The sequence below is a fragment of the Marmota flaviventris genome, chromosome X (assembly GCF_047511675.1).
Source record: "Marmota flaviventris isolate mMarFla1 chromosome X, mMarFla1.hap1, whole genome shotgun sequence".
Taxonomy (NCBI): Eukaryota; Metazoa; Chordata; class Mammalia; order Rodentia; family Sciuridae; genus Marmota; species Marmota flaviventris.
In genome coordinates this window covers 88,544,790-88,570,961 of record NC_092518.1, presented here as the reverse complement: position 1 = coordinate 88,570,961, position 26,172 = coordinate 88,544,790, and the positions used below count along the sequence as shown (strand labels likewise).

Genomic DNA, 26,172 nt, shown 5'->3' with positions numbered 1-26,172 from the left:
AGTTAGCTCATTTGGTTTCAATATTGCAACCCTCAGAGTGCAGTATTGTGGTATTCCTTTTTGATGTTTGAAAGAGTTTCACATAATATATACAATATCAATGAATCTAGATGGAACCCAGAACTAGGTTACTTTTCATGTTTGTAAGCAAAATAGTCCAATGTTATTAAACATTTTTAACCTTAAATATCATAACATGGGCCTCTTTCTCTAGATACACACTTGCATGTCTATGTCTTCTTTTATGTGAACCTTTGTTTCTTTTGGAACTGCACAAATTTCTCCCTGATTTTATCTTTTTCCAAAGGATAGGTAGTCTCATTATTCACTATGCTTCCTATCTCCCTTTGTAACCCTTTTTATCTTTTATTGAGCTTTTAAAAACATCCAGCATAACACTTGGCAAAAAGGATTTGTTAAATAAACATGTCAAAAGTTTGAATAAAATGCTAAAGTTGGATTATTTTTTAATCTGTAAATTATTCATGAGTTTATCTTATTTTTTTCCTTTGAAATAAAGTAGATCAATTCAAGGAGTACCAGATCAGGAACACATAAATAGCAAATTTCATTGTGGAACAATGAAAATAATGCAGGGTATGGCTGCTTGGTTCAAAGCAATGGAGTGAACAAGGAAAATCTTTCCCAATTTAAGGAGATTGAATTAAGGACATTGAATTACTTACCTACTTATTGATGTAGGAAAATGCCATGCCATACATGGTGGCACACACCTGTAACAGCGACTTGGGAGGCTGAGGCAGGAGGATTGCAAGTTCAAGGCAGCCTCAGCAACTTAGGGGGCTCTAAGCACTTATGAGACCCTGTGTCAAAATTAAAAATTAAAAAGGACTGTGGATGTGGCCCAGTGGTTAAATGCCCCTGGGTTCAATCCCTAGTACAAAAAAAGGCTAAGTATTGCTTTTTAAGATATAAATAGACACACTATCTGTATTCACTATAAGGAAATTCTGTAAGGAAATTCAAAGAAAAAAGGACATTATAACTTATATTTCCCTTCCTTGGCTTCTGAGATTTAGGCTTGATGGGGAGGAAAAGTCAGGCTGAATTGTTTGTGTTTATACAGATCCTGATCCATGTGCCCTCTGACTCCTCAAATGATGGAGTGGGTAGAAGCAAGCACATGCATTGTGCCAGGGTGTGCACAAATACTGTCACATGTAAGGCAAGGAGCAGAGTAACAGGGAGAGCAAGTCACAAGTTTTTAAGATTCTAAATTGATGTTTTGTTTTTATCAGGGCCCTAGAAAACCAGAGCCATTTGAAGTCATGACCCTTAACCACTACCTCTCCCACATACTAAGGGGAAAAGTCAGATGCCCATTGCAGTCAGCCAATCAGATTCCCTTTTGAATGCTCCCTGCCTCCACTCTAGCCACCCTGGGAGACTTCTTTGCTGTGGATGAAGCTGAGAAAGACCCTTGATATAAGATCATGTTTCCATCAGCTTTCTATTCACAGTCCCAAATGTGAACCTCCCAGGGTTTCTCACAAAGCTTAGTAGGTGTTCAATAAATATATACAAGAATGGATGAATGACCCAATGTTGCTTTGGACAAAGTGCAGCTTTCACACGCTGCATAACTACACTCAGTACTGACCCTGAAAATTGGAAAAAGCCATACAACTGATGCTGTAAGAAAATGTTTCTTGTTTATACTGCTGCATCTTGATCTTTGGCTGATCTAAGCACAAAGAGAGCTCTTTCATTTCTCAGAAAGGAGGTTTATGGTGTGTGGGAGAGCTATGAACAATGAGCTCAATTGATAGACTGGAGATGCTCTCAGCTTCTGAGAGCCTGGAAACTCCATCTATAGATCTGTCCCAGAGGGCAGAGCCAAATAAGGGCAGATGGAAAACACAGCTTTCTTGGGAACTGGCTTTCAGCTCCTCTAAGGCAAAAATACTTTCATTCTGTAGCACCCTGAATCAATTCTCCAAAATATGGTGCTGTGCCCTTGTTTGCCAGTGTCTAAAAATAAGTCCTTGTCATATTTTTATTCTTTTTGTCTTAAAGTCATTCAACCAGACTCGCTTGCAGAATATTAATTGTGGTGAAGTATAAATCAGATTACTTTGAAACTACTTTTGAACGGAGCTCCTTAACTACTGACTGACTTGTTGCCTCCAGCTAAAGCCTCCATTCTCACCCATCATGCTCTTTGCTAGCTTCAACTATGGGGCAGCGAGTCTACAGCAATTTTAAGATATCTTTCCTTAGGCTGGTCATCAGTCTGCTGCCCAAATGTGCCAAATTTTAACCTAGGGTTGTGACGGGGCTTTAATGCTATGTCAGGTGGACTAGTGGGCTAAGCCATCCAGGGAAGTGGGTGTCACTAATTTATTTAAATGGTGCCCTGCCACAACCTGTTTACATTTACATTGCCCTTGACTTATCTGCTCTGCCCTGTAAACATTATACCCAGCCCACACTTGCAGTGCCAGCTACTTGGGAGGCTGATTGAGCCTGGGGAATTCAAGGTTGGCCTGGGCAAGATAGCTAAAGGCCCATCTCTTTAAAAAAGCTTCAAACCTTTCATCTAGTACTTTCCAGACAAAACTAAGTATTAGTCATGTATGAAGCACCACACTATCATTATTGAAGTGGCCAAACAATTTAAAGTAAAGGTAATAATTTAATCCTATACACACCAGGGGCTAGAGCACCACTAGGACAGTGAAGAGGTAACCTATTTGAATTAGCAGAACACTCACACCCAACTTCAAAGATAGAAGAAACCTTTAAATAGGTGATGAATTGGTACCAAGACCTGGAGTTCTAGCCCAAGCTCTGCAAGTGTACTTATTTTTTAAAAAATAAACAACAGAAATTTATTATTTCTGGAGGCTGGGAAATCCAAATCAAAGTGCTGGCAGAGGCATACCCAGTGTCTGCTTGGGGCCCACTACTCAAGGATGCCGTCTCCATGGTGATAGGAGAGATGGAAGGGCCAGGCAGCTCTGGAAGCTTCACAGGACATTAATCCCATTGGAGAGGGTGGAGCCCCACAAGCTCTACCTCTTACTACCAACACCTGGGGGTGAGAATTCCTGCATGTGAATATTGGAGTTATGCATTTGCAGTAGATTCATACATCCTCTGATACACCAAATTCTTTGAGGACCAGAGCAGCCAATGTGCCTTCACAGGCTCTGCCTCTCTGCTTCACTCTTTGTGGTCCCTTCTGGACAGGGTGGTAACGGTCACTGGTGCCTTCCTGAGTGTACCTGGTTTGCAACTGGGCAGCCAACTTTACTGGGCACACATGCCCATTAGCCATGTCAGGAGCCTGTCAGAGGGGCTAGCACAGGACATGGGGCCCAGACTGCAGACAGGGGCAGCTGGGCTGCACAGTGGGGCACTCACTGGATTTTTTTGGGAAAATTTCTTTGCCTCTATTTCTTAGTGTCTCCAGCTATAAAAATGGAAGTGATCTATTTATCTACTATTTATTTCAGAGAAGTAGTTTGAGAATGACTTAGGTAACCTGAAAAATAAACTTCTTCAACAAGATACAATTCTTAAGTTTCTATCATGAGATCAAACAGAACAATTCACTCAAAGGACACAATGTTTGAGAACATTCTTAATTTTATTTTCTTTAATTTTATAAAATACATTTTGTAAGATAAGTTTCTAAAAGTTTATTCTTTATGTGTGTTAAAATTGAAATACTATATCAGAAATGAAGGAAACACTTTCAGTTGATTAACTCTCTTTGTGTGTGTACATGTGTGTATGTATGCACGTGCGGTTTTCAGGGGAGGGTTGGTTACTTATTATGTTATTAAATCAAAATAAAACACAAGGTACAGGTTACTTCACTTCCCTTGATCTTGATTGGTTTCTCATAAAACTTTTTCCCTCTCCTTCCTCTATGCAGCCTGGAAGCTTATCTTGTATACTGGTATGAAAACAAGTATCAAGTGTCTTTTTGTAAAGATTTTGTATCTCCTTAAACACTGCTGAGACCACTTTTGGGGAAAAGAGCAAGTAACTCTTTACAACAAAAGAGCTACAGTAGAAAATGTCCTTTCAATAACAACCAATCAGATAAGTTTATCTACCCAAAGTTAACAAAAACAGGAAAAGACTGGGAACTACTCAGGTTTAAACTCTTTCTGTCTGTCCTTTTCCATGGAAGCTTACTAACTGAATAGCTGACAGCTGGTACATTCTATTATGTGATCTATACCAGAAGAAAATAACCTCTACCTTAAACCTAAACCTAACTTTTAACACACCAAGAAAACACTGCTAAGTAAATCATCTCCCATTAGCTAGAAAGAACGATCAAACAGGTTATTCAAATTGAGGTTCAGATTCATCAGATCTGTTTCTGCAATCAGCAGAATATTTATAGAAAATTCCAACAGATTCAAGCACCTAGCTAATTGTAAATATCATTTGTTATGCTTACTCTTCAACTTTCCTCTTTCTAAAAGAATTATAATCCAAAAATCATTCTCTATCCCTTTCTGATACAACCCCAAACAAGCAATAAACAAACTGGAAACTGTGAAATGTGCATCAATCTGAAACAAATCAAGATCTTCAAATCACCTACTAAGACTGAATGGATAAAACCCCATGAAAAGAGCACCATTGTGAAGATATGACAGAGGCCAGAGTACACAACTAATTAACAGAAAAAAGACATGCTATCCAAAAAGTTATCTATCCTGTGTCTACCAGAGGGCCATCTTGAGTTACACCGTTAGCCAATAGTAACTGCTGCTCCTTAGACCAGTCTGTTTTTCATCATAAGCTAGTTTCTTTCTATTCTCAGCTCCTTGGAAACCACAGGGTTGTCATGGTAGCTGTTATCAAGGAGAAGGGAGTGAGAAGATGCTGACAACACTCTGTTTCTCTTCCTAACGAGGTGTAAGGCCAGATGCCCTCTTTGTCTACACAGACACTATGCGCTCCCTTATGCTATAAGTAAGGTTGGCTGAGTTAGGGCTTCAAGAGTTCATCACCATCAGGGTCAGTGCTCTCTTTCTAAGGGTGAAAGATCCTTGCTTTGACCCCCTTCTCCCAGATGCAACAGGCAGATTTGGGAAAATGCTCTTAATGTTTTGCTGTTTTTTTCTTCTATCTTCAGTGGTAATAGGGATACAGGAATGATTTTCCTGTTTTGTACACCAAGGAGAATATATTTGGCTCCTCTAAATGGCAAGGGGACCAAGGACATTCCTTCTCTCTACCTGAGCATCTTTCTTTCCACTTTGTTTCTATCAGTGGAAGTGCCCTTTGAGAAGAAAGCACTGACTGGTCCTCAGGAGTTATATGGAAATTGAATTCGAGCCTCCATTCCTTGTGACTTGCAGTTGGGGAGTCACCTTCTCGGGCATTTCCCATTTCTCGCAGGAACCAGCTGTGAAGAAAAATGACTAAAAGAGGTCCATGAGAGGGAGAGTCCACAGAGAGACATTAATCACTGCAAGACCCTTCTTTCTTGTTACACTCATCAAGTAAGAAGAGGGCCAGTCAGCGGCAAAGGCAGAGTTAAGATGGGAGACGCAGCATTGTTGGCTGTGTGGTTAGAGCCTTGCTATTAGACAAAGGGGGATTTTTATGGAACATCAGAACTTGGTGCCTCGGCCCATGAGTTTAAGGACAGCGAAGTTGTAAGTGGCAGCAATCATGAAGGTGAGCTGTAGGGAACAGGAAAAAATATGAGTGACAGTAGACAAGGAAGCTCTCCCTCCTCAAATCCTTTTGGGAGTGAGGAAGGGGAGAAATGAAATCATAACTGAATAAAGGGGAAAATCCTGCTCTTCATAAGATAGCACATCCCAGGCTTCTCTCTACATGCTGATTAGAAATCCTCCCTGAGACATTTCCTTTCAATGGCCCACTACTGGAGAGTTGAATCAATAAGGACTTATGTCAAAACTATGCTTGACCTAGCATTGAGTTTTCCTCAAGGAAGTGAACAATGCATGGCTTTTGCCACATCCATACATCAGCGTGACTTGCAGTCATAGGCTGTTTGGTGTAGACACACAGTCATAACATAGCCTTCCCCTGCTGATTGCTCTATTTTACTAAGTGAGAAATTAGTTGACTTTGTATGAAAGCCTCAGCAATAGGAGGAGGATTCTATGATCTCATTCTTTTCTGTTCATTGTTTATTCAATGACTTCAGGTAAATTGATTTACCCCTTAATATCTTAGGTTTTTAATCTTCATAGTGAATGAAGCAAACTTCATTTAACACTGCACTGTAACACTATGGGAAAGACCTGGAACATAGAATTGCAATTCTAATAATGTTAGGAGGTCCTGCCAGTATTTCCCTGAGAGTAAGCAGATCCACTGGAGAGTTTCAAAATGGACTCATATTTATAGTACATAGAATCCTAAGCTATAGCAAATCATGTTAGCAATTTTCAGTGTTCTTGTCACCAATCAGACTCAGCTGTGTTGAGAATTAACTATAATTTTCACTGCAATGCACTTGGCAATATTACATGATTCGTAAATGCTCTAAATTATCAGTCATGACTAATCTCTTACCTTCTCTTTTCTCAATGCCAGTTTCCTTCTTCCCATCTAATTCCTGAAGTATTTCTGCCTTGCCAACCCAAAGAAGAAATATATAGCCCTATACCTTACTATATCTTCCTAGTAGATTCTCTCCAGCATTTCATATTTGAAAGGAGTCATTTTCTTGTCTTTTAGCATAATCATACCCAAGCTATCTCAGGACCATTTGTTTGCAAAATCATTCAAAAACTACTTACCAGGGAAACCAGTGTGGCTGCAGCCCCCACAAATGCAGCAATAAACAGGTGGAAGGTCATTTGGAACTGTAGAAAAATCCAAGAGGAAAAACTATTTCTTGTAGCAGCAAAAAATATGCTCCACTATTAATTACAAATGCAGTTTTTCAAACATGTTGATATCGTCCTTATGTGTTAATTCTGCATTTCTAATTACTATTTTCACTTCTCTAAATGTAGACCTCCCAATCTGTAATGTATACCATAGTACCCAGAACACAAAAGACTCATAAAATAATGATAGTGCTACCAAAGAATCAACTTATTCCCTATAGTTATGCCCATAATCTCAAAGTTTAAAGTCAATACTTTGCCTTCAAATAAATAGTTTACAAGCCAGGCATAGTGGCACATACCCATAATCCCAGCAACTTAGTGAGGCCTTTTCTCAAAATTAAAAAAAATAAAATAAAATAAAGAGGGCTGGGGATATAGCTCAGTGGTAAAGTATCCCTGGGTTCAATCCCCAGTACCAAAAAAGAAATAGTTTACTGCCTTCCTCTCCAGGATTTACTTTTATTCCCCTGCCTCATTTGTGTATAATATCTATTCTCAATAGTACATTTTTCAAATGTACTTATTTTACCTCTCATTAGAGATTAAGAAGTTCCAAATTGAAAGTGTTTTATAGAAACCATGTGTGTCTCTGCACACAGCCCATTCTTTTGATGAGGTTTTTAACTAAAAGAATCTAAATTTTCATTTGGGGAATTCTGCTATTAAGCTCTATATTTACCTAAAGCTACACATTTCTTTTTTAGGGGAGAAAATTTTGGGAATTTGTTTTCACCACCCATGCTCATTGGCTCAAGCATACTTAGGCAATATTTTGTAGAGGGACAATCTGTTAACTCCAAATCCAACAAAGAGAAATTTGAGTCTTGAAAATTGAAGGCCACAGATAGAAATTTCTATGGTATTTGCCATTCTATTGCAAAATAGACCAAATGGACCACTTACCTCAGCTGTTTTGCAGATGGACAGAAGGTTGGAGCCACAAACTTTGCCTGGGAAAGCATTCCATGGGAGAACACCTAAGGAAGATGCACAAATCAACCATGGTAAGTTTCATGGAATATGGGGCCACATTGAAGAGTTTCCCCTAGAGCCTTCTCTAATTATCCTGGTTGTAAAGTTGCATGTTGCCAACAATCAGGGTCCTCTTTTCTAGAGACTTACAAAAAAATCAAAGGTGGTACTGAATAGTTACAAAATCTTCTGTTTGTTATTGAAATGTGCTGCTTTGGGGTTAGGAACAGCAGTCCATCAGAATAGAGCAAGCAGTATGAATAGCCAAGAAAACTCCCACCACTTCCAAGTACCCTTCCCAGGGAAGAAACATCTCTGGTTTCAGTGGGAAGGGATTAACAATCTAAGACCCAAGTGTTCATCATCTTATATTTCTCTCATAATCACCACCCCTTTACCCTATGAAAAGAAACAAATATGTCACTTCCATAGTTGGTAGGGGAGCTAAGACACCCATACCCTAACTTACCATACATTCTGGCATCAGCACAGAGGCTGCCTATACTGGCAGAAGTCTTGCTGGGGAAGGCAATAGACTGGCAGGTGGTCCATGTATTGAAGTAAATGTACACAGGCACAGCTGAGCAGGCAAACACCAGGAGCCACACAACGGTCAGGGCATAGGTGATGCCCACAAACTAAAACAATTGACATGGGGTGGTTAGAAACCAGCATCAGCCTGCAGATGTTGAAATACAAACTGGGAGACCCTGGAGTGGCATAAGCCAATGAAACCAGATTCCAGAGATCTCCCCCAAATGAAATTAGTGAACAGGGCATCTCTGCCATGTATCACTGGCAGTATTTACTAGAGAACCGGCCCCAAGTATGAGGGATGGTAGGGGGAATGGGTGGGGGTTGGAGTGAGGAGGATCCCTGGGTTAGAGAGGCTTCAGGGAAATTTTTGGGCAAATAAGGTGTAAAGAAATCAAAACAGATCTTGAAAGAAAGTCGTGCCATTTTGTGCCTTAGGCTGAGCTTAGAAAATGTTCCTTGTCACAAGATTTTTGTTCCCTAGTCATTGAGCAAAGCCAATAGGAAATTTAAATTTTAGATATAAAAACCCTTCTAAGCTAACTGCTGGCCACAAAAAGAGATCGCCACAACCCGCACATATTTAGCCCCCCCAATTTTTTTGTGATGTTAAAGATAGAACCCAGAGCCTTGCACTTATAGGCAAACACTCTACCTCTGAGCCATAACCCAGCCCAGCCCCTGAAAGATCAACTGAAAACCCATGTATGTCTTACTAGAAGCATGGATAGCCCTCGGGCAGAGACAAAACATTAAATATGCAAGTCTACTCTAATTCAGTCTGGGACCCCCAACAGTGTAAGATCCCAGAATATTATGCATTCCACCTCGAAGTCAATTATTTAATTTCTATGATCCACTCTCCCTCTCAGATCAGATGTCTAAGACTCAATCCCATGAGCATTTTACACTCTTGTACAGTCAGATCCACTCTTGTGGTCCCTGCTAAGAAGGGAGTAAAGAGATACCAACAGATGGCTTAGAAATGGTCTGATTATACAAAGCATCCCAGAAAACTCATGTTTTTCATTTCAAGATGAAATTTTCTAGGGAATCTGTGAAGTGAGGCTAAGCCGGCCAGGCACCACGTTCTTCCTGACCTCTCGTTCGGCTGTGGCCATCGCTTCCTCACTCAAAAGCCAGGTCCTGAGACAGGACCTTGTCTTGGGTGGGGATGAGGCCACAGACTCACGCCCAATTTTCCCCCACCCCTTGTTATTGTCACAAAATCCTGAGGATGATCACCTTGTCGGGATGTCCTAGCCATTTTCCCAAACAATGACACACCCGCTCCAAAGAATGAGCTTGATGTTGGCCTCTGGAACCCCTCCCCTTCTGGCCCCCTGTTACCGTTGCACTCAGGCCCTTGCCGCAGATGGTGGTCTTGTAGTCGCCAAAGATCTGCCTCACTGCGCCGGTGGTGTAGAAGCCCTCAGCCAGCAGGAGGGCTCCATAAAGGAAGAAGAAAGAGGCAGTTCCATAGATGACATACTGGAAGGCATGGATCCTGCATTGAGACCAGACATTCATATTCATTGAGGATCCAGATCTTTTCTCACACAAGTGAGGTACACAAGTAAATGGGCACATTAACAAGGATAGAGGTTCTTTAGAGGAATCACTAATCAGTGTTCCAGGGTTTCACCTTATCTTTATTGAAGGAAATGAAGACAGAGAGCAGGTGGCCAGAAGCACAGGCTCCTCCACCCACCCCTGCTTACCCTGCAACCTAGAGAACAAAGGCCCTTCCCTTCTTGCCTGATCCTTCAGAGATGCTACCTCACAGGAAGGAGGAGCTAGGTAAAAAGGGAAAGATGAAAGAACAGTAACCTAACTGCTCTGGGAGCAAGAGGAACTCAGTACTAAGCCTGAGCAGATGCAAGCAGTGTATCAAATCAAGAAGTGACCCCACTCTATCTAGTCATTGTGCCTCCCTTGGGTTCTCCATATCTACCATTGTGGAGGCAACTCAAGCAATATTAACCATATCCAGCAGGAATAGAACATGGATGAGGAAATGAGGAGTGGGTAGGATGGAATGGCAGGCAGACAGACCACCCTCTCTATGAATCTGGTACTCTCCCCTCATTTAGGGCTTCTGATGTGGTATAAGTGGAATATGAACACAGAGAGAATACTCAAGAATCCTGCCTCACTCCACTCCTTTTCCCTATAGTCACAAAGGTACTGATGAGTTCTATAGCTTCAGGATGGAGAGAAGGAAAAAGACATGAATTTCTGTTGGAGGATAGGTACTTACACATTGATGAGATACTCATAGTCCTGGTAGTTTTTGGAGAAATAAGTCTCAATTAGCTTTTCTGTGCCAGTGAGTGCTTCATGTCCACAGCCACAGAACAGTGCTACCCCAAAGAAACACAATCCAGTGGCCACCAGGGAAGCAAATGGGGCCCCTACCAGACATCTTGCACAGCACTCTAACAAACCTGGGGAAGAAAAGGGGGAAAGAGTCAGGCATGCACATTAGGTAGCTCATTCCCTCATGCCACTTTGCTGTACCTGGCAGCTCCTAGGCTCCCAAATATGGATAAAGTGATCACCCTGGAGTCTAAAATCAGGAGAATCTAGAATTTGGGGCTTTGGAAATGTAAGATTGATATAAAATCCTTATTTTGTTTCATTCTTGAAAATAAATCCTTACCTTTAATTCCCAGAACTTATGGTATTTTAAAAACAGTTCAGTAATTCAAGTAGCAAGGCAAAGAGATTATGGAATCAGTCCCTCTTTTTATGTTGTTCCAGTCTGTTTGTTTCAGTCATTCATCAATTATTTATGGAATGCTTACTCTGTGCCCAGTATTGTGCTGGGTATTTTATGGGATATGAAGACAGAAAAGATAGAGACTCTACCAGATGGGAGCACTTAGTTCACTGAGGAAGAATTAACTAGGTACACGTAATATTCTCAACTAACAATTCCAGCAGCCAAGTAAATGATTATAGAGGGTAAATGTGCTTGGTGTTCAGAAGAGATGAGTAAAAACCAGAGATATTGGTATTATAAGACAGGATTTGGGCTTAAAGAGAATTCCAGGTGGAAAAAACATTGGAAATTTCATGTCCTGGATGTTGCTGAATATTGAGAATAATTTTTGCAAGAGACGCTTAATTCTTCTTGGTCTAGATATGTGAGAAAGATTCCAAAGAAAAAAGGAAACTGGTATAGGACAAGAAATGATAATAGGAAGATTACTATTACAAAAATAAAAATGCAGGCTTAGGGCTGGGGTTGCGGCTGGGGTTGTGGCTCAGTGGTAGAACACTTGTCTAGCATGTGTAAGGCACTGGGTTCAATCCTCAGCCACACATAAAAATAAATAAATAAAATAAATGTATCACATTCATCTATAACTAAAAAATATTTTTTAAAAAAATATAGGCTTAGTGGGGCTGGGGTTGTGGCTCAGTGGTAGAGCACTTGCCTAGTATGTACGAGGCACTGGGTTTGATCCTCCACACCACATAAAAATGAATAAATAAAATAAAGGCATAAAAATGTTGTATCTGTTAGAAAATTTTTTAAAAATGTAGGCTTAGTGATTTGGGGGTAGTTCGAATGGCTGTTTTGCCCCCCAGCCCATACTGCAGCTTGGCAAACATCCCTTACCCATTGTCCTACACTGAAATTTTGTCAATATGCCTCAAAGGAAGTTTATAAAAAGTCATCAAAGCATAAAACATATTTCTGGCATGAGGGAAATACACTAGGACTTGGGACACACAGGTATCTCAAAATGCTAAGAGTCCCCAAGATTCTCAGATCTGATACACCAGCCCCATGCCAGTGTTGCTGAGAAATGAGAAAGGCATACAAGTCACAGGCTCTGGAAGCAGCTATGTCCCAAGTACTAATCCCATTTTCTAAGGTGTCATATGCAATGAAGTATGTCAAATGCCAAATAGATGACTGACTAGATGGGTAAATGGATGGTTCCCTCTGGCTTCTTGGCCAGATCCCTAAAAGGTGGAAAAATGAAAATGTTAAGTTCCACAAACAAAAATTCTTAATTTATACATGTATGTGTACATATACTTGTATAAACATGTATATATACACACACACAAACTTTCTATATGCATGTATGTGTACATATACACATTATATATTTTATATGTAATTTATACACATATAAATTAAATATATGCATTTCTCTATTCATACTAACATAGATCTATTCATATAGTATGCATACACACAAATAATCAGCAAATGTGCTGAGAATGTGCTATTTTGGATGAATAGAATGAAAATTAATTCTATTAATGTCTTAGGTTTGGATTTTCATGTTCAAGCATTCTGCCAAAACAATTTCACTTATCTATATCATGATACCAGGGGAAATGGGAATCCTTTGCCTGCTTCTCTTAATAATACTGCAGCTTCTTTTTATCCTTGAGTGCTTGAACACTTCGTGATCTGCATGGCTAAACTGCATCAATGTGAACATATTTTCAAGGACCAAATTTTCTCTATGATGGGAAAGTTGAGATAGAGGCATGTCTTTATTCCCAGAGCCACAAAATGAGTAAGAGCTATTACCCACTATCTCCTGAAATTACAGCCCTTCCCTGAACTTCAAAGAGTTTCTTCTCCAAAGATCCTTATGTATCATGTTAGAGAGGAGGCTTGGAAGCCCAAGCCAAGTGAAATACATAGCAAACATTTGTAGCAGAATTGAGTTTCTTTCCTTTTCTATGAACTGAAGCTCTGCAGCCAGAAAACTTGGCCTCCATAAGAAACAGTTTGTAGCTGTGCTAATGTGAGTGGAAGCTGTTTACTCAGCATGAATTCTGCAAGTATGCTTGATAAGAATACTTCATCTGTGCTGGCCTGTGGAGTGTTTGTACACACACGTGCACACACGCACATGTTCACAAATGGGCACATGTACACGTATATGCTAGACACGAAAATACAACAGCTGAAACTAATCACTGTTCTCAGGAGGCATTCCAGAAATTGATCCTCCTTTCTTTTTTTCAATAAAATATTAGATGTATCCTGTAAGTCAAGAACGGATACTTGGAAGTCAACAGTACTATTATTTTCCTTCCCTGCCTTTCTTATTCCTCCCCAGTCTCAAACTTGTTGACTCTTCTAGTAAAGAAGGTATCTGAAGACAGGGGGTTGGGGGAGGGGAAGGTCAGTGACCCTAGTGTTCCCTCTCTCCCCAGCACAGGGTCAGGGCTTGGACAGAGCCCTCCATAGCTCCCCTAGACAAAGAAGCCTTGTTTTTCCTAAGATCTCAGGAGCCTCATTGGTATTCTGCAAGGGCCTGCAGGCCTAGGGTGGGGAAGGGGTTAGACCCAGAAAACAATGGCAGGACTGTTTGTTTAGCCCAGGGTAAGGAGGGTAATCCACCCTAGCAAGTGGCCATCCTGGGCCCACTCACTCACCCCTGACTTTTCACCATGGGAAGGGCTAAGTGGTGGTACAGGTATGATTAGAGATGGAGGAACTTGAACTCTTGCTAGGCAAACAGATAATTTCACTCTAAGTTTTAGCTGATGTCCCTTCTTAACAACACACTAAGGATGGTTTTTCATCTCATCACATTAAGACAAGGGGGAGAAATGAATGACAGTAGAGGGGGTAGAGAGAGAAGAGGGGAGGGGAGGGGAGGGGAGGGGAGGGGAGGGGAGGGGAGGGGAGGGGAGGGGAGGGGGGATTGTAGAGGATAGGAAAGGCAGCAGAACACAACAGACACTAGTATGGCAATATGTAAATCAATGGATGTGTAACTGATGTAATTCTGCAATCTGTATATGGGGTAAAAATGGGAGTTCATAACCCACTTGAATCAAAGTGTGAAATATGATATATCAAGAAATTTGTAATGTTTTGAACAACCAACAATAAAAAATTAAAAAAAAAAAAGATAACCTGCCTTTAAAAATTAGAGGATAAATTGGGGGCTGGGGCTGTGGCTCAGTGGTAGTGCACTTGCCTAGTATGCGTGAGGTACTGGGTTCGATTCTCAGCACCACACATAAATAAAATAAATGTCCATCAATGACTAAAAATAATTTTTAAAAATTTAAATAAAATGAGAGGATAAATTATCTTTAGTATATTTGATCCCTTGACCATCATTCAAGCAATCAGAAAGTGTCATATGTAGTATTATTACTGGGTGACAAAGGGCTAAGCCATGGGAGCAACTGTGAATCACCAAGTGATGTTTTCTTTTTACATCCATTTGTCCTTGTTTTCTTAGAGCTTAGATAAATTTTCGTCCCCTTTTTTCTGTTGCACTGTTGCTTAAATCAAGAGACAAGAAGGACGTAGGCTTTAATGAGATTTTAATGACAAGTCTGAAATAAATAGCCTTGGATAAATCAATCACTGTTGAGCTACAAACAGTTCAACAATATCAGCGTAAGCATTAGATGTCCATCTTTTCACGATTGAGATGAAAGATTTGTTCTGAGGGTATTTAAGTTCAGTAGAAGTGAAGAATCTTAGTCTAAGCAAAAATCAATTTGAATTCCAACTTGGAAAACCTCAGAACATACAAGAAACTGTCTTTTCATCAAAGTAAGTGACAAAGAATTCTGAAAAAGGTCCATTGGGTTCACTTTGATTTTTCACAAACCAAGAAATGAGCTTGGGGATGTGTGAACAATAGTCTTAAAACCACAACGTCTTCATTTCAGAACACTTCATGGTTAAAAGGGTGTGAAGTGGATTCAGGAAACATGTGAGAAATCAGGAAGAGAAGTTCCTTGGCTCTCTGAAGAGACATCCCCACATTTCCAGGCTAAGTACAGACAGAAACATGGTAGAGTTGGCATAGAAGAACTGTATAGTAATAACATTACCCAATGCAATTCAATTGGATTAAACTGCCTGACTTTGATGAGAGATCATAGAGAAAACTAATGACCCTCTCTAGTGTTTTCTTTTATTTCTGTTTATGTGGATTCAGCACAAGCATTAAACACATTAGCAGTGACCTAAGCACTATGAGAAATAGAAGTAATTTGGAGGCCCAGTCCCTTTTCTTGAGAGAATCTTGTTTGGGAGAACAAACTTATATCTATGAATCAAAAAACAAAGCTACCTATTATCAAGTAATGAAATGGATAAACCAAGTCCTGTGGACAAAATGCAAGCAAAGGAAAGAAATCAGTTTAGAGTTGGATACATTTACCTGTAAACTCCCCCAAATAAGTCTAATCAATCTGTAATAGAACTTCAGGCACTTCTCACAATGTTCTTTGACAGAGATTAACAGGACCATTGCAACTCAGATACAGATCCATCCCAGTGACTGTGTTGATCCTGATGCTGTCTCTTTAAGCAGTAGCCAAGAGCTCCCAAGCCCTCCCTCCTTTCCCATGCCCTGGGCACGCTTCAAGGACCAGCTCCATGATGGAAATTCAGTGTGAATCTGGGAACTCATCAAAGGGAAGAGAGGAAGGGCTTTCATAGAAAGGAATGGTAGAAAAAGACCAATTGTACCCTGCACAATTCCTAGCTTGTCCCTTAAATCCAGCTGACAAAGGGAGAGATAGAAGAACCCTATACAATAGAGCTAAATAACAGGCGGTCTCATTGAGTGAGAAACTGGCCCCATCTCCCTAAGTCTCTAATCTGCACTACAGTCTTACCCTCCTACCAGAACCCACCCCTTAACCTCACCCCATGAACAGAGGCCTCCTTGATAAGGGCCTATAGCAGTTGACAGGGCCAAGATACTAGAGCAGCCGTGACTGGTACTAGGGATGGATGGGGATCAGTGGGTGGGTTCTAGGAGTAAAACAACAATCATCAGGAGGTTCCAGAGACAAAGACTTTTGCTTTGGGCCTTATCCTGGTCAGACAAAGCCCTGCCTATGATCCTGTCTGTTCTACATGATATCAGCACTTCTGCCACATTGAAGTGCTGGAAAGGAGCCCTGTAGCCACTGGAGCCTGGGAATCCAAGCCTGCTAGATAGTCATGTGGACTCAGTCATGTGGACAAGGTTAGATGACAAGGAATCCCAGCCTCCTCTTTAATGGTATTATTATCACCATGGACACAGCATCTGGACCACCTTGTTTCCTATACTCCTTTTCTCTCCCTCCCCACCCCCACAAATTTATGTGCAAACATTAGGAGGCTGAGGTACAAGTTTGACTATTAAAATCTATCCCTGGCAAATGGTCTCCACTATTCCCATTTTTGGAGAGATGAACAAATACCTGGACCTAGAGAGAGAAGTTCTTTAGGTCACTCTCCTACCAACTTTTCCTCTTTCCTTGGTAGCAGTGTGAGGCTGATCTTGTTATTTTCCTTGGGATGTCACTATTTTGCAGAGCCCTGCTTGGCAGAGAGCTCAGAGGCCAGTGAAGAGCTAAGAGATGGCCCTTAAGACCATTTTGCAATAGCCAAGAAGAGATTAATCAATCAGTATTTGCTGAGCTTTTGAAGTAAGTTTGGCACTGGGTAGAACCTGTGAGTAGAAAAGGAAGGGAAAAATGCTCTGTTTACCTACTATGGTTGATGAGACTCTTCCTGATCATGTTACTGCCCTGAATTGATCTCTAGACTTGAAGTTCTATGGGAAGGGAGGACACATCTGTGTATTCTTTCAATACATAAGAGTTAGTACAATATGACATGCAAATAGGTAAAATGGAAAAAGATGTCACTGGCTGGGGTTCTACCTTAATAGGTTTGGAGACTATATGTTCCCTCCTGCCCACCCTCCTGGGTTGAGGATGTTACTACTCAGATAGCCCTGCAAGGACAGTTCTGTTATCAGGCTGCTGAGTAGACTTCTCATTTTCCTAGCTCTGAGCCAGGGTGAAAGCCCCCTGGAGCAGGAGAAATCTTATAATCTCTCTGATTTTCCAGGAGCTCCTGTGACTCTTCAGGACCAAGGTGAGAAGTGGGGTAGGGAAGGCCTCCCTTCATTATTTTAGTCAGTGTCTCTAGGAAAAATAAGTGAACATACTTATTTGCATATGGTTTCTTTTTAACACCTGGCATTCTTATGGCTTTCTTGCCACCTTGATGGAATTCAGTTAATCCTCATTCTTTTGGTAAAAGTGGATCTCTGCTCTGCCTTCACATTTTTTTTTCCACTTGGGCTACACCCACTTAACTCTAAGTCAGCCAAAACTATGCTGCTCAGCAAATAGCCACTTTTGGAGGGAAGCATCCAAGTCTGGTTACCAAGGTAACAGCTACTGTTCTCAAACAACAACGGGCTTGCAGAAGCCAACATTTTGCTATTCAGTAATGGCATTGTGTTACTGAGCAGAGAATAATCAGCTGCTGCTCTTTGGCTCCTTTCCGGTTCTATTGTATCCCAAACACTCATTTGGAACATCTCCCTCCTAAGTCAGGACAAAGTTTAATGAGCTCTAACTTCCCCCATAAAACCTTTTGTGCAGACATTACTACATTCAGTGTTCCTCTTCACTTCCAATCCTAAAATAATCTACATGGTTGAAATAGTAAACTTCCTGTTCCTGGAGGTAAATAAGAAGAGGCTGTGTGAATGTTTAATTGACTGTTGTAGAAATGAATTCTGCATTGAAGGTTAGTCAGATAACTTCTAAGTTCCTTCCATTCTCAGATTCTATGATATGCTTTGTCTACTGCAATAGTTAAACAGCAAGAAACTCCACATCAGAAGTAATAGCAATTTAGTACCTTGTTAGGGATAGCCTATAATTCACAAAGTAATTTCATTAGCCACTGAAAACTCAATGGCTAATGCATCAGATGTACTTGGTTCAAGTATTGTCCACCCCACTAGCTAGGACCCAATACACACCCCTCAAAGGTGGACATATTTGTGTCAATCTTTATCTAGAAGAAATCATCCTGCCTCTGTAACAGGAAACTGATCCTGTCATTGCCTTATTTACTCCACTTTTTCAGGGCTTTCATTCCCTAAGGACGTAACACTCTGTATCATACAGAGGAAGTAACACTTTGTGTTTTGAATGTCAACCCACCCAATCACATGCCTTGACAATAGAGAGGGTTCTTGATGTTATCCAGGAAGGGAATTGAGTTCCTCCAAAATTTACCTCTCACCTGGCCACAATGAATTGGTCCTATGATTCTTACCCAAGTACACAAACTGTGCCCAAAGCAAATCCAAACACCTTGGAAAGAAGAAGAGTCAGCCAATTCACAAAATGTTATATTTGGTATCATCATGATTTACAATTGTTATAGAGATTGTCCATTTTCAAAGGACTTCCACAACAATACTTGATTCTCAGCCATGAAAGTAGACAAAGCATCATTTTCCAGATGATGAAGTGGTGATTCACAGTGACCTGCTTGAGGCTATACAGTTCATTAAAGGCAGATCTGAAATTTGAACCTGAATATTCAGAGTCCTAGTCTAGAACTCTGCCCTCTTAACCATCATACCTAAATATGTGCTTCAAAAAGCTCTCTCTGTGATTTGGGATGAAACAACCTAAAGGCTGATACTGTCTCAATATATTTGAAAAACCCATCTCCATAGATCTTGTCTACTTGGTACTATATTGATGGTCAATATATGGAACATTGAGTCTAATTTCACTCAGGATGTGTTCAAGCTGCTACCCTTGTTTTGCCAAACATGAGCAATGTCTACATGTCTCTATGCCATCCTATATGGACCCTTTTGTTCTTTACATCTTACTCTGAATATAAACTACCAGATATCAGAACCTCCTCACTTCTTTCTTTGTTCATGGAACTGAGAGAAGCCCTCAGTTCTCAACCAATTCATCAAGAGCCCTAAGGTCCCAGCAGCCTCTTTGTCCCAACTGGGGTTCAGGCTAAGTCTATGATATTCATTAGAAATGGTCACCTATATGCATGCACACACACAAACACATATACACACCCATATCTGTTTCCCATTAAAAAAAAGCCATTGAGGATTTTGCTTCCTTTTCCCGAACCTAAGAATGACCTCATAAGCCATGGCCAAGCCTGAATCCAGTTTGCCAAATCCCCCAACTTACTACTAATGCCAAACAGGGTCCAAATTTTGTATCAAGCAAGCAGTTGTTTTGTATATCTGAAGGCTAGCCAACACTCAGTTGCTTCCAACAGAACCAGGGATGCCAGCTGACCTGGACATAACGAGGGCCTTAGCATGGGGAAAAGAGAAGGAAGAAGGAAGTGAGGAGGTAGGAGGACACATGACCACATCCATTCTGCTGGTCACTCTCTCCAGGAATTCATGGGACCCCACATGTTCTGTTAGAATTTTTTGACAATAAAGCATCATGTTCAGTACAACAGAAAAGGGGTTAATCTAATTGAATGCTAAGAAATTTAAAAAGAAAACAAATGCCAAAATACAACTCATTTAAACTATTGGAAATCCCAAACCCCAAAGTTGGGAATTCTCTTGTGAATTGCTGTGCCTGCTTGAATCTTCCATGCTAAAGTTTTTGAAACTCACCCATGTCTTTGGGACTCTGAATCCAATTGTAGCCGGCTGGCTAGTCTGCTTTTCGGCTGACTTTGTTCAGCTGGAAGGATCCTGGTCTCTCCAGTCTCCTTCTTCGGTCCTTTACTTTTTCTCTCTGAGTATCTTTGTCCTCTTCTCCTGCAATGAAAAGGGCTTTCTGATTGACAGCCAACCCCCTTAAAGGGACAGCCTCACTTTCCTCCTCCTCTCCTCCTCCCCTTCTCCTCCCCTTGTCCCCACCTCCTCAGGGATACTCCCTTCTTCAAGAGATCCATCTTCTCTTTCTGTCTTTCACTGCCAATTGTTTTGTTTTCTTTTTTTCTTTTAACCTAAGGCTTCTCTGGAATTTCACTTTGCTGCAAAGATACCTGGAAATATGGACTAGGAGTGAGAATAAAATGAAGAGATCCTAGAAGATTCCAAGTGATTCTGGGGGACTATTTGGTGTGAGATGTGGCAGCAAAAGCATGAGAAGCCATGGAACTGATAGCCCTGATGAGGGGGTCAAGATCAAAAGTCTACATGTTATCTCCCAGAGTTCTTCCAAATCTTCCCCAATACTACCCCTCATTTCTAGCTTCTAAGGGCCCTTTCCACCTTTCCCCACCCCTTACTCCTTAGCAAATTAGGACTCCTGCCCCTCCCAACTCTAGAAACATAATCAAGAAGAAAAAAATTGTCTTTTAAAATAATTTCTTCCAAATCCTTCTTTTTTTTCAGCTGAATGAGGACAAAATGCAAGCTGTTGATTTCATGAACAGATTGTGAGCAAGCTGGGGGAGGATAGAACCATAATCATTTTAGGGAGAAAATAACAGAGACCCAGAGGAGAGCAAGACCTGTGTGAATTCACAGAATAGGCTAATGAAAAGGCCAGAGTCAAGGATGTGGGTGATTTCCAAGGAGAATAATCAACTTTGAGACAAGTCAATAACACAGTCTAGGAATTAGGTAGTAGAAAGAATGTAGTGTCTTCATCAGAGACCTGAGGCCAGACTAGGGAGTAGCAGGGAATGGGTTGGGATGAAGCATTGGGTGACAGTGGGGGTGAAGAGGAGGAGAAAGGAAATATAGTATTTGCCTTAGAGAAAGAAACAACATCATGGGAAAAAAATGTTCAAGCAGCAAAACCAGGAAAATAATATATAAAATCTGCCTTACCAATAATAGTGATTTCTAAAGACTGTAAAGGTATTTGATCACCCAGTGATAGGTGGGATTAGTCAGGGAAGGATTTCTAGAACAGGCTAATCTTAAGCAGCATTTATCTGGGCACTTTGTCAGTGTTCGCTCTACGTTCAGAAGCCTCAGACAAGTAGAGCTCTCTTGACCTACAAGACAAAGTCAAACCATGGATGGCCTATAAGGAAACTGGTTGGCATAAAATAGGAGGAGTACCTGTTGGAAGACCCCAGAAAAGAAACATATGGCCTCTTGGAACTTTTCATGTAGTTTGCCTTGGAGTAAGAGAGGAGAGGAGGGAAATACTGAGCAGAGCCTAGAATCTTCCTATGTGGTGATAAAAGCAAGATTGTGTCTTACAGTTTATTCTTTAAGCCATGATCTTGGACATATTTGTGGCTTGGGCTCTGCTATTAGGAAATGGGTTAGTCTTCTGCAGAGGCCCCTAGGGACCCACTGGAATACAGGAGTCCTTCAATGTTTGAAGCTTGCTCAGAGTCCTAGAACTCTAGATTCATTGCTCTTATACCATTTCATCTCAAGGTGAAAAGATCCCTATAATCTGAGCTATCACAGAACAGTATAGTAGTAGCATTCCATAAGAGAACACATTAACACCACTGACTGAGGATTGAGAATCCTAAGGCTCCTGCACTCCCAAGCCCCTTCTCTAGCCATAGACCATACCTGCTGTGGAAGCACAGTTGTAAGACTGTGCCGGCAACATACTTTTGGATGGCCCTTGTCAAAATGGCCCTGAAGGAGGAGGAGAAGGAGGAGCAAGAAGTTGTAAAATGGGTGCCTTCAGCTCATCAGACAACAGAAGGAACTGAGCCTAAACTTTGGGCATTCTGATGTAGGGCATCAAAGAGATGATCTTTCACAACTTAAATAGACAAGACAGACAGCTCTGCAAGCAGGGAAAATTTCTGACTGAGCCCTCTCATAATCTTTCCCTGGATTCTCAGCAGCAGCTCTGGGAATGGCTGTACTGCTCAGAAGAAAATATATTTCCCCAATAAACTCACAAATATGAATTCATCAACCACATTCCCTTAATGTACATTTCTCTTCTCCTTTCCTCCATATATACTCTTATCATTGATTGTATTTTCTCCCAAGACTCAACCTCTGTTACTTCATATCTGTGTGTGTTTGTGTGTGCGCGCGTGTGCGCACATGCATACATGCACACGCACCTCTTTTTCTCTCTCCATTCTTCTTCGTGAAACAAATCTTCCTGCCTCTGTCTTGCTCTTGTGCCCAGAGGTAGGAAAGGGGCACAGACACTGACCCCAGTGCCTTAAGATTCCCAACTCCCTAAGATCTGGTGTGTTCCAATCACTCTGTATATCCTGACAATAGCTGGAGAACCCCTCTGCACTCTTCTCCTGGGTCCTCCCCACCACCCTCAAGAGGCCTTTTTTTAATCCACTCACCCCCACCTATTTCTGTGATTCTGCTTCTATTGGTTCTGCTGGGTGCCCTTGGCAAAATGTTCCTGAGCTGGGTTGCTGCAGTGCCTGTGGATTCCTCAAGAGGGCACTGCCAGCCTTCATGGTGGCAGTCTGCTGCCTGCATTGGGTGCCTGTGGGAACAATGCAGGATTGTATGAAACTCGTAAACAGTTTGCTTCATGTAGTTCTGATGGTACCTCAGAGAATCTGGGTCCCCTGGATCACAGCTTGGTTGGTTATTCAACTTTCTGGCAAATAACTCCAAAACACTTCAATATTACCTCCATTCTCTGTTCTGTGATCCCATAGTACCAGATTCTTAAAGGCCACAGGGCATGTGGTTCTCCTTGTTTCAGTGTATAGAATGAATGCTGAAATTCAGGGAAGTCCAGCAAATTTCTCCCAGAAATATCTGAAGGCATTCAAGTGCCCAATCCAGCGGTATACTTTTCCTTGGCCATGTAGAAGATGATAAAGAGGATAGAGTAGGCACAATACCAGTGAGAGGCTGGGATCACCTGTTAACATTTGGGCTTCTAGAGATAAGAGTTTGCTTCTCCTCCCCATGATGACTTCCTCACAGATCAAATTTGGGGAGGCAACTGGCTGCTTATTACAGCACTTCTAGCACTGGCATAGAAGGCTGGCTGGCTAGCAGTGTATTATATCCTATGCATTTGTGACTAGAACTTTCCACACCCAACTTTATGCCAATTGGTTTGGCCATGCATTTCTGGCCAAGAGAACTGAAGTCTGAGGACCAGAAATTTCATATATTTAAGCTAGCCTGAAATGTGGGGAGGTGTCCTTCTGCCTCTCCTGAAGATTCAAGGAGCAGTACCAGGGTAGATGGTGAATAGGATATGTATTTGTAAGGGGAAGATGTTCATGGCTTGGGGATAGAGTAAAGAGTAGCCTGGAAGCCAAAATAATCAGATTAATAAACTCAAGAAAGAGCACCAGAGGAGTACCAAATAGCTACCAGTAGTATAGAGAAACCAGTTGACCACATAACCCACCTCCGTCACCATGAAAACTTGGCCAGCTCTGACAGGGTGGCCCTATAGAGAAGCCTCTTGTTTGATATGATCTCTAAACACAGAGATATTGCCTGTCAAATACTTACCTTGCCTGTCAAATACTTACCTAACTTCAGGGGGCCAATGTTATCTTTTTTTCACTTGACCAATGGGGTGCCTACTAGTAGTCAAGGGAAAGAAACACCTCTAGAAAATATCTCTCTTCAAACCCTTATTGCTTAGAAGTTGCCAGGAAGATTGGTGCTCTGAAAGAATGCTTAAATACAGAGGCTGGCCCTGGATAGCAGCAGGAGTTGGGAAGGGGGGGAAGGGCAGGCTTCAGGCTGCTATGGTCCAAGTTTCCAACCCTCTATATTTCTCAGGCTAAGTAGAAGGCCCATGTTTGAAATCCAGGAGAGCAGTAAGTTGCATATAGTTTGTAGGATCAGTGGGATTACAAATCAGGGAAATTCAGTAAAGATTAAATTATACAAATGATTTTTGTTATATGTTAGTTGTGATAATAGCAATCATAATTACTTTTTAATTTTTTTTTAAATTTTTGGTACTAGGAATTGAGCCCAGGGGTGCTTTACCACTGAATAACCTTCCCAGACCATTTTATTTTTTAAATTTTGAGATGGGTCTTGCTCAGTTGCTGAGGTTGGCCTCCAACTTGCAATGATCCTCCTGCATCAGCCTCCAGAGTAGGTATGACCATAGGTGTGTGCCACTGTACCCAGCTAGGATTCCTTTCTTAAAAAAGGGTCTGTATCAGGGCTGGGGTTGTGGCTCAGTTGTAGAGTGCTCATCTAGCATGTGCAAGGCGCTGGGTTTGATGCTCAGCACCACATAAAAATAAATAAAATAAAGGTATTGTGTCTAACAACAACTAAAAAGGGGGGGGTCTGTATTAGTTAGAGATGCATACAGAAATATTTACAGGTGAAATGTCATGAGACCTGGAATTTTCCCTTTTCAGAAAATTTTAGTTTTGAGGTTAGATGAAATAACATTGGCCACATTTTGATAAAGCTAGGTGATGGGTACATGGGTTTATTATCCTGTTTTCTCTACTTTGTGTATGGTTGAACATGAGGTCAGAAAAGTGGAGCCATTAAAGTTAAGATTCAGACTCACTCAGAAGAAAGGAAAAACATGTCCAAGAGAAATGTGATATTTCTGGGAGAATGCACATAGCTGGCTAAGACCAGCTGCTCTGGGAAAAGGTTGGGGATTTAGAGTAGGAGGGAGATTTTTCATTCTATGCCCTTTAGTACAGTTGTAATTTGTAATTATACACATTTCTTGTGTGGTCTATTGAAAAAACACTCATGAAAAATCCTTCAGGCTGGGTTGAGGGACATCAGTCTGTAGACTCTCTGGGGCTGTTCCACTGATCTCAAGTGGCTCATGACAGTAAATCCCTCACTGTGGCAGGTTATCCAGCCTCCACTGTCCACACATACTATTCATACTGCCCATTGCTTTCTGTGTCTCTGAAACACTGCCTAGTTTGAAACACAGGAGGGGATTCCCAGGAACCTCTTCCTGAGGCACAGCTGGATGGGGAAAAATGGTTGCATTAGCCCTGCGGGAAGAAAAGACATGTGGTCTTAAAAGTTAGAAAGGGTCTCTGCCCAACAAAGCAGACTTCTAGGGTAACAAGTCCCCTTTTTGCTCCTCTACTGTCTCCACATACACTGAGGGCTATGTGTGCCCCTACAGGGTCTGGCTCTGGCAGCTGCCAGACCTCTTCCTTTCAGAGCTGTAGCCATGGGCAGCCATTTCAGAGATGTGATTTCCCCCTCCTCATCCTCCTCCATCATCATCATCATCATCATCAAAGTTTACATCCCCTTTGAGAGAAACCAGGCCAAGCCTCTTGCTTCTTAGCTGGTTGAAGGTGTCACTTGGGGCTGTGATACTTCCACTGAAGGCTAGGGAGGCTGTGGAGCAGATTGTCTAACCCTGAGGCTGGGGTCCATTCCTCAGAAAACAGTGCCAACAACCAGAATGGATAAGGAAGGGAAACCTTGGTTGTTCTTGCTGAGAGTTACAATTTAGATAAAACTAAGAACAGATCCTGTTGCTGGAGCTCCTAGCAAATATCTCACACATGGAGACTTTGTTTCCCCTTTCCTCCCCCCAGCCCCAGCCAAACCCTGGGCCAGGACTAGGCAGCTACTCTCCCACCAGCAAGGACCCAAGTGGCAACCCATGTCTTGGCATAAGGAGGGCAGACATGCTCCTGTCTCCAAGCAGGATGGGGCAGGCTCTGGGCTGATGAGCTCCCACCCTTCAACTATTCCTGCCCGAGGAGCTCCATTATTGCAGGATTCTCTGTGTGAAACCAGGAGGTCATAAGGGGCACTGGGCCCTGGAGCTAAGGCCTCTGCAGGCTCTGCTGAGCCACTGCCTATCCTCAGCCCCCACCGTAGGGAGGGGCTAATGCATCCTCCACCCAGGCCTATCCCTTCCTAGGTCACGAGCACCCTGGCCCTCAGAGAAAATTGCTTTATTTTTTTAAGCACAATTAGTCCAAAACCATAAAGTCTAAGAAGCGATTCCCCTGGAGGACCCTCCAAACAGGGTTTTACATGCTCCTTGGGTTATCCTTGAAAATCCTTCAAAATTTCTAAAGCATTGCAATTATTTCCACAGGCTGAATCCAGCAGTTCTTGGAAAGATTTCA

The 26,172-nt window shown here is 41.6% G+C and overlaps 1 protein-coding gene across 5 annotated transcripts in view; it reads right to left on the bottom strand.

The window, feature by feature from the left end:
- Positions 1–3,950: 3,950 nt before the first annotated feature.
- The window catches only part of Plp1 (proteolipid protein 1), an 80,650-nt gene continuing 58,428 nt past the window's right edge, over positions 3,951–26,172 (bottom strand). For 3 of the 5 annotated variants that reach the window (XM_071606669.1, XM_071606671.1, XM_071606672.1), the window contains 7 exons: positions 19,811–19,957; positions 10,633–10,819; positions 9,618–9,879; positions 8,308–8,476; positions 7,770–7,843; positions 6,771–6,836; positions 3,951–5,678 (listed from right to left, as the gene is read on the bottom strand). In XM_071606669.1, coding sequence (XP_071462770.1) covers positions 5,607–5,678; positions 6,771–6,836; positions 7,770–7,843; positions 8,308–8,476; positions 9,618–9,879; positions 10,633–10,819; positions 19,811–19,814 — 834 coding nt within the window. In that variant the 5' untranslated portion in view covers positions 19,815–19,957 and the 3' untranslated portion in view covers positions 3,951–5,606. Of the gene's footprint in view, positions 5,679–6,770; positions 6,837–7,769; positions 7,844–8,307; positions 8,477–9,617; positions 9,880–10,632; positions 10,820–19,810; positions 19,958–22,446; positions 22,590–26,172 lie in introns of all 5 variants that reach the window. The other 2 variants (XM_071606670.1, XM_027934695.3) reach the window with 2 other exon arrangements.